An 8,494-nucleotide genomic window follows, 5' to 3' on the forward strand; every position below is an offset into this window, starting at 1 on the left:
GTGGACACTACAGGTAGCGACAGAAATGGAGGGTAGCGATCTGGGGCTGTAGGGACGGTGTTTCTCTCTGCCTCCCTCCTCAGCCTGTGGTGGTGCCTTGGTGTGGTTGGGTAACACCAGCGTGCCTCACAGGTTGAGTTCTCCGCCACTTGCTTCTCTCTTCTCCTCTGTGTGCTATTTCATCCTGGCTCCAAAGGTGGCCATGTAGGCTGGGGGGAGGGGGAGGTGAAGCAGGGATGCTCCAGGCATTGGCAGGAAGATAGGTGAGTGGGGCTGGAGGAAGGGGCCCAAAGCACGATCCCAGAGTGCGATACAGCAAGGCAACCTGTAAAGACAGAGCAGAGACGTTATCAATTAGATCCTAGTGATGTGTGCTGTTGAGGCGTCACTGATTGACACATAGCACACACGTCCCCCACAGTCCCTGGGGCTTCTCCCCTGTACCACCCATGAGACTCCTCAGCTGCTCCGCCCAGAACCTGAGCTCTCTCTACACCCTTCCCAAGCTCCTTGGCTCTAGCCTGCCCCGTCATCTTCCAGGACTGGTTTGGTCCCACAGCTGACCTTTGACCCTCAGCCCTTCCCCTTCACTTGTGAACGGTCTCCTATCACTAGCTGACATCTGCTCTGGGGAGAAAGCCTTGCCTGCTCTGGGAGGCCTGTGGACTTGTCTATTACACTTCCTTTCTGTGTTCTCACAGCAAGGCTTTTACGGCCCAATTCCACCTCTTTGTTCCTCGACTATTTCTCTGGAAGGGGGCGGTTAGCTTCTCTGAACTGGGGTCCCCCCTGGCAACAGTGATTGGGGCACTTCTTTGGGGGAATACATGTAAAGGATGTCACCAAATCCGCATGTCAACGACCTGAGATTCTTGGAGAGTTAGGGCTGAAGGGACCTCGGGGATCATCTAACCTTGTATTCTCAGACTCTGGCTTGCCTCAGGATTTCTAGGGTCCCCCAGCCCCACAGTTTCCAGTTCAACCATGTGCAACTAGGAACACATGGAGGCTGCCGGTCCCAGGACCACCGATCTGGTACACGCCCCAGTTTTATAGATGAGGGGACCTGACGCAGACATGTGTTAGAAGGTACTAGAGTAGGCCTGCGCTCAAGAGGGCTGACTCCCAGGAGTTCTCCTGCAGGTTGCCTCAGCCTCTCATCCCTTACTTATCCCGAGTGCCCTAGGGACTCTGAGGGACTTCAAAGACAAGCACCCCTAGGCACCTCTACTGTGAGGTCGGGGACTTGGCAGCGTCGAACATCTTCTTACGGCCTTCCATGCCAGACATGGCCTCCACATTCTTCCTCCAGTCTCCCACCTCTACGGGCCGCTCCTGTGGGCAATTGGCAAACACGTCAGAAACTCACCAGGCTGGAGGGGCAACGAAGGCCACCTGAGCTCAAGAGACATCAGGTGGAAGAAAATCCACCTCTTCTAGGGACAGGACATCCTGATGCTCCTGCCCAGCATGTGATGGAAGATGCCTTAGCCAGACACAGACACGGGTGAGGCTGAGGCTCCACAAAGAGTATGAGGCAGTGTGGGTGGGAGGTTCTAGGTGACTGTGATGGGCTCACGGAGCTGGTTTTCCGTGTATCACAGGCCAGCCTCACCTCCAAGACCCCACAACACCCTCCTGAGTGGCGTACTACAGCTCAGGGTCACCTCCTCCAAGAAGCGTCCCCTGATTCGTTTGACCTGTTTCCATTTTGTCAGCAGACTGCCGAGCCTGTTTGTCTTTATCAGGCTTCCTGGACCAGAGATCGCTCTCTCACACTTGAGAACACAGTCCTGTCAGCTCTGGGCATATACCGTGAGGCCAGCAAACTTGAAGGTGTTGTTTGCTAGGCAAGTGATTGAACTCGGTTCTCTCCAATGAGTTCTCTACACTCATGTTCCTACAGCCGCAACGAGAAGCCGTGGTGACTGGGGGGGGGGGCAGTGGTCGCCCTTTCAGTGACACTGGGAGCAAGGTTTTTACTTTATTCCTCCGTCAGCCCTGCCCAGTCTTCCCCTCAGACAGGAAGCAACCTGTCTCCTCTCCTCTGACACTGACCTCGTAGGGGGGTTCTAGAGCATTCTGGATCACAGACTGACTAGAGCGCCTCAGGCTGTAGGCAGGAGGAGGAAGTGTCTGAGGAGAGTGGCCCTCACCTTCTCCGTGTCTTCTTTCTTCACAGACTTGAGGTTGGCCCGTAGGTCCATGGACACCTTGTGCTTGGAGCCCAGCAGGGCCCGGAGCATGGCGTCAGCTGAGACACGGACCCGGCGCAGGGGTGGACGCTTGAACTTCCCACGGAGGTCCAGCACCTTCAGCTTCAGGTCCTTGATCTGTAGGAAGGAAGGAGCAAGGCTCTGGGGAGGGGACGCTAGACCCGGACCTCTCTTCCTGGGGATCCAACTCCTGGGCTTCCAGCTGGAGCCACCCCCCAAGTCTCCCAGGCTCCAGGCTAGACACTCTGAAGCGCTCAGAACCACCTGTCTATCCTTTTCCAAACAGTCACCACGAACTTTTACAGATTAAGCCCAGCCGTTAACCTCACCCCCTCCCCTTCGCCAAGTCTCAAGTAAATGAAAAGCCACTCAGCCATCATTCACATTCGGAATGTGTGCAGTGTGAGCTGCATTCTTCTGTCCCTCTATCCTTGCTGTGCTGCTCAGGCCCTGCCCAGGGGACCTGCAGAGCAGCTGGACCCAGATTGACCCAGCAGGTAAAAAAAAAAAAAACAAACCCTAAATCCTACACCCTAGGAATCCCAGGGTGTGGTCTAAGAGGGAGTTCTCTGGAGCTTAATGACATCACACAGCAGCGTCCTGGCAAGTGGAAGTGGGTGAATGCTCAGAAGCAGCCCTCCTGCACAGGAAGTCCCGCCTTTCCCCGTTCTTCTCTACCGGCTGGCCCTAATGCTCGCACACCTCACCCTGAAGGAGCACTGAGTATTGAGTACAGGAGTACGAATCAGAGAGTGCGGTGCAGACTGGGACCCCCATTTTGTGACTCGAGCCAAGCAAGTTCTTAGCCTTTGTGAGTCTCGGTGTCCTCATTTGTCAGGGTCGGGTAATAGTCCCCATGTCACCCACAGGCATGGAGGGAGGATCAAAGGTTGAAACACACATGAAAGCCCTTCACAGCGGTAAGATGTCATTAACCGTCCACTGATTACTTGTGTGGGTGAGCGCAGACAGGAACTTCTGAAGAGCTCACATGGCAGGTGGGGAGGAAGTTTGTTCTCTGCCTGTGTGACTATCCTTCCGGCCCATCTCCCGGCCAATGGTGCTAGGATGGAAAACTAAAGCTTCATGCTGAGAGGCTGCCTCCAAGGCCCCATAGAAAGAGGTGGTCCATCTGATGCCCACCCTACCCCGCACAGGCCCAGCCTCCTCCTCACCTCCCTAGGGCTTACCTCCCTCGTGTTGTGGAGGCATTTGGCCTCAATATCATATCGCTCCTCATCCACCACCTCCACCTTGGCATGTAGCTCTCGGCACAAGTCCTGAGGGAGTAGAGTGACAGCATGAGAGTGGAGGGGAGGGGAGGGCCGCCAGCTCCAGCCTCCCTTTTCTGTCTCCACACTCAGCATGCTTGGCGCTATGGCCCGCTGTAATCCCAACAGGAGCTGCTAGAGGCTCCATCAGAGGGACACCTCAGAGCATAAGCGTTTGCTCTCCTTTCTGCTCTGTGTGTGCCTTTTTTTTTTCTAGCTTTTTGTTTGTTTGTTTGTTTTTTGTTTTTTGTTTTGTTTTTCGAGACAGGGTTTCTCTGTGTAGCTTTGCGCCTTTTCCTGGAACTCACTTGGTAGCCCAGGCTGGCCTCGAACTCACAGAGATCCGCCTGGCTCTGCCTCCCGAGTGCTGGGATTAAAGGCGTGCGCCACCACCGCCCGGCTCTAGCTTTTTTTTCAAATGTTAACTTTTTTTGGGGGGGATCATGTCAATATGTAGGCCCGGCTGGCCTGAAAGTACACACCCTGCCACTCCCCCCGACAGGGTCTCAGTATGTTGCTCTGTCCTGGCTCACTCTGTAGACCAGGCTGACCTTGAATTCACAGATCTGCCTGCCTCTGCCTCTGAGTGCTGGGATTAAAAGTGAGCACTACCACACTTTTGATTTTCTTTTTCTTTTCTTTTCTTTCTTTTGTTCTCTCTTTCTTTCTTTCTTTCTTTCTTTCTGTCTTTCTTCCTTCCTTCCTTCCTTTCCTCTTTATTTTGATTTTTGATATTTTTTCCTCTTGATTTTGATTTTTGATTTTTTTTTGTTGTATTTCTTTTATTAGAGAGAGAAATAACATGAAGTTGAGTGGCCTGGGAGGTAAGAAGAACCTGGGAAGAGCTAGGGAAAGGGAAATGTGATCAAAATACAGTGTATACAAATGTTTTAATAAAAAAGCTTTAGTTCACAATCCTCCAGCCTCTCCCTCCTGAACACTGAGACTATGAACACAGGCCTCTACACCAGGCTCATAGCTGTTTTCTTCAAAAACAGTTTTCTTACCATAAAAGTAACGTAAGTTAATAGTAGAAAACTTGACAACTACATGTTAAACAAAAATAATAAAATTAAAATAACCACTGCCATGGGAGATACATGGGAAGTATTTGCATCTAGCCTATTCTCTTCAGTCACGGGCGTTAAAGCAACTCCTAACTAATTAAAAACGGTAAAGACTCATCTCTAAACAGAGGGGCACATCTTTGGAGGAATGGGCCTTCCTAAATCCTGCCCATCCCCCCAGGCCATACCATTGCACCAACTGATGGGAAGCCAGTCCCTGGTTCTGACCAATAAGTCCATTCTCCCCTCTGGGACTCCCCTCTCAAGTCTATAAAATGGGGTATCACATTGGCGTGGGGGGGTGGGAGGGCACCTTGTAGGTTACAGAGCTGTGTTAGTTCAAGACCCACAGAGGGTCCTTCCCAGCCGGCCAGGCTTACCTGCAGGGCGCTGAGGGACAGGCCTCGGGTCTGCAGGGTGGGGATGCGCTCCGCTAGGTAACGCACCTTCTCAGCCTCTCGTTCCTCATGTTCCTGCTCCCAGCACTCCTTGGCCTTGGCTAGCATCAGGCTCTGGAAAGGACAAAGCCGCTGAGCCAAGGCTGGTTCCTCGTATTCCCTAACCAGCATCATCAAGTGAGGGGAAAGAGCCTCCGGACTCGGCAGGTCTGAGGCCATCGCTCAGTGTTGGCTCTGTGTGCAGTAGCTGCTAGCCGTGTGTAAGTCACACCGAGTGGCATTCCTGAGCCCCGGAGCTTGCTTACCCACACAGTCTCCCTCTTCCCTCCTTGTTAGCCCTTTTGTCCCACAGAGCTCCAAAGAGAGGAACAGATCAAAACGAACCATGTCCCTTCCTCTCCCTCCACCAAGGAATCGCTCCCCAGGTTATTTCCTGCTGTGCCTCAGACGCCCAGGAAGAGCAGGATACAAGTCACTGGTCACCAGTCAGCTCTGGCAATGGCCAGGCTTCTTCCCTTACCCTTGCTTGGTCACCTCCTTGCCCTCCCTGCCCTCCACACCCCTTCGAGGCTGCATGGCTGCCCCTCCGTCTCCCGTGGGACCGGCCTCACCTTCAGCATGAGTTTGCGGGAGGCGGTGATCTTGGATTTCCTCTGAGGATGAGAAGGAGAGACCAGCGGTAAGGTAAAGGCTATAAAACTGGAATTCTGGTCCAGACCAGCACAGTACCAGCTGTGGTGCTTCATCGTTACCCAGAATCCTCTGCTCACTTTAGGGCTTTTCATGCTCATCTTAGGGACTGAACCAGTCAAGTTCAGAGAGGCTGCAGGCAGCTTCCTTGAAGCCCCACCTTCCAGCCCCCACTCTGCGGCTGGCAGAATTCTGCACGAGTCTGCAAGCATTCCTCCTGTGGGTACCTCCTCATCTGCAGAGGAGCATGTTGACAGCTGTACTCAGTTCACAACGCCACCAAGATAAAGTGAGGGCACAGATAAGCAACCTTTGCGAAAAGCCTAAAACGGGCGTATGTTTTAGCACTCCAGGTGATAATGAAGCTGTATTTTGATGTTCTTTCCTGCCAGAGACATATGCTACATGTTTCCCAAATAAGTGAAGCATGTCTATGTGGACATCGAACTGCTTTATAAGTCACCGTCGCCCACATAAATCTCTACGATATGAAAACACTGCTGTGTCTTCTAATCAAAACAAGCAGGCAAATTCTGTTTGTTTGTTGAGACAGGGTTTCTCTGTGTAGCTCTGGCTGCCCTACAACTCAATCTATAGACCAGGCTGGCCTCGAATTCAGAGATCCACCTGCCTCTGCCTCCTGAGTGCTGGGATAAAAGGCTTGCGCCACCAACCACAGGGCTGCAGGCAAATTCTTGAGGACTAGATAGATATGTTTTAATAGCTCTTTGTAAGTTCCCTCCAGGGCCAGGTATGGTGGGTCATGTGTGTAATCTCAGCACTCTGGGGGCTGAGGCAGGAGGCTCACATGTTGTGGGCCATCATGGAAGAACGTGGGCCACATGGAAGAACTTATCGAAAAGAATTTGTAAAGTCCCAGCCCTGTGGCAGTGGCCCCGGTGTGGTGAAGGTGACAAAGCCACCTCCCTGCTAACCAATGGGACGATGAGGACAGGAGCCCTGTGTCCCTCCTGGGTTTCTCCTTGCTGTTCCCATGGAGTACCGGCCTGTTTCAGGTGTGATCCACCCTGAGAGAGCACAGCTGTGGTTTGTCCCCGCAGTATGTCAGGCAGAAGTGATGAGGCTTTGTGGGCGTGACTGGGAGAGGCAATGGATGAGCTTTGGCACACTGAGCACACAGCTTGTGATCTGCTCACAGGGGCTTATCTTTGTATCTTTGGAAGCCTACACTCCAGGTAATGAGAGAAACGGCCGGTTGCTGTGGCCTTTACAGCCCCTGGTTCACCCACCCAGACACACCATGGGGAATGACCCTTCACATTCCTGTTTCCCCACCAATCGGAAAGTATATGGCCTCTTCAGCTAACCAACAGTCCCTGGGGACCCACTCTAGGAGAAGCCTCGGCAAAACTCAAGCTCATAGGTCACTGGAAAATAGTATATTTGCTTCTCCTGAGACTATCCAGGCCAGGTGTTCCCTCAGCCAGTGACGATACCTCTCTGCTTGAGTCAGCACATCACCTTTCCTTCAGTCCCCACCCCCGGGCGATATTCAGGCTGCGTTCTCAGCAGCCTGAAGAGATCTGGACCATAGGGTGTCGAGAACCAGGGTGACCACAGTCCTGAGGGGAACCTAAGGCCACAGCTCCGCTCCTTCCTCAGTGTTCAGTCATAGCCTTCACCTTTCAGATGGGGCTTCGCACAGCATCAGCTTTTCAACAGGCAGAATGATACGCCCCCCTCCCCGGGATGCAGGAGCTTTGAGAGAGGCTGAGGAAGCACTTTCACTCAGCAAAGGTACGAAGTCATGCCCCGATCTGTGGTCCCAGTCACATGAATGTCTGTGAGGGGCACTGTGCCCTGGAGCATCGACTCCCTTCACTTGTAGTTTCTTGTCGCCTCCTGGGAGTCTTCTCAGCCACGGACATCCCCATCCCTACCTTGGCTTTGACCCAATCTCTGACTTCTCAGGCCCACCCCACCTTCATCAGTCTGAAGAACTAAAAAACCCCAAGATCACTCACCTCACTTTAGGCATCCGTCGTAGGAAGGACCGGAGGAAAGAGCAGAGCATAGAGTGAGTTGGAACAAAACACACGACCTGAGCAGCCACAGAACCAAGCAGATTTGCTTGGAGAGGAGGGTGCAGGCAGAGACATGTCTGAATGACATCAGCCATAGGGCAGAGGGACCACTTCAGGGATTCAGAACATAAGAGTATAAAAACCCAGCAACCTTCTAGGCTACTGGACTTTCTTTCTGGGAGAGGTTGGTCATTCATAGATGTAGGGGATCTAGTGGGAGGCCACATAAGCTTCGGTAGAAGGCCACAGTTAAAGCAAAAACTTCTATCCCTGGGCCTGCATTGATCTGCCATGCCCACGTGATGTGGTAACCTAGTGTGTCCAGTTCATCGATCAGTACTGACAAGCCATCTCTGAAGCACAGGCAAAACATGTCCTCCAGGGTGACCTGGGAGTGAGCTTTGCTCAGCTTAGAGAACTGGACACCTCAGGGAAGCAGCGAGTGCGGACCAGGCACTAAGGTCCATGCCTATCTCAGGAGCTGCTGCTGGGAGTAGCTTGGGGAGGGGTGAACCAGACTGTCCACAACTGTCAGGCTGAAGTCTGTGGTGAAGGGAGACGTGCCTCCCAGGAGCCCTGCATGGGGATAACTTACACTTCCGGCATGGTGGTAGCAAGGCGGCACCTAGAGGATACAGAGGAATCATTAATGGAAAAGATGTGCCTTCGGCTGTGAACCCCTAGTAGGGGTGAGGAGTTAGATGGCAGGAAGTAGTCAACATGCCAGATTCAACAGGACACCTCATCTGCTCTGTTTAACCAACGACGAAACAGAATACATGGACAAAATCTTCCCATGACCTGCAA

General features: G+C 52.8%; 1 protein-coding gene across 1 annotated transcript; it reads right to left on the reverse strand.

The window, feature by feature from the left end:
- Positions 1-1,227: 1,227 nt before the first annotated feature.
- Tnni1 (troponin I1, slow skeletal type) lies at positions 1,228-8,293 on the reverse strand. Its single transcript, XM_059280917.1, is given in 6 exon segments — positions 1,228-1,335; positions 2,157-2,333; positions 3,407-3,496; positions 4,935-5,066; positions 5,564-5,605; positions 8,279-8,293. Coding segments are annotated over 6 exon segments (564 nt in total).
- Positions 8,294-8,494: the final 201 nt, after the last annotated feature.

This window comes from Peromyscus eremicus, chromosome 15, assembly GCF_949786415.1.
Source record: "Peromyscus eremicus chromosome 15, PerEre_H2_v1, whole genome shotgun sequence".
Lineage (NCBI taxonomy): Eukaryota > Metazoa > Chordata > Mammalia > Rodentia > Cricetidae > Peromyscus > Peromyscus eremicus.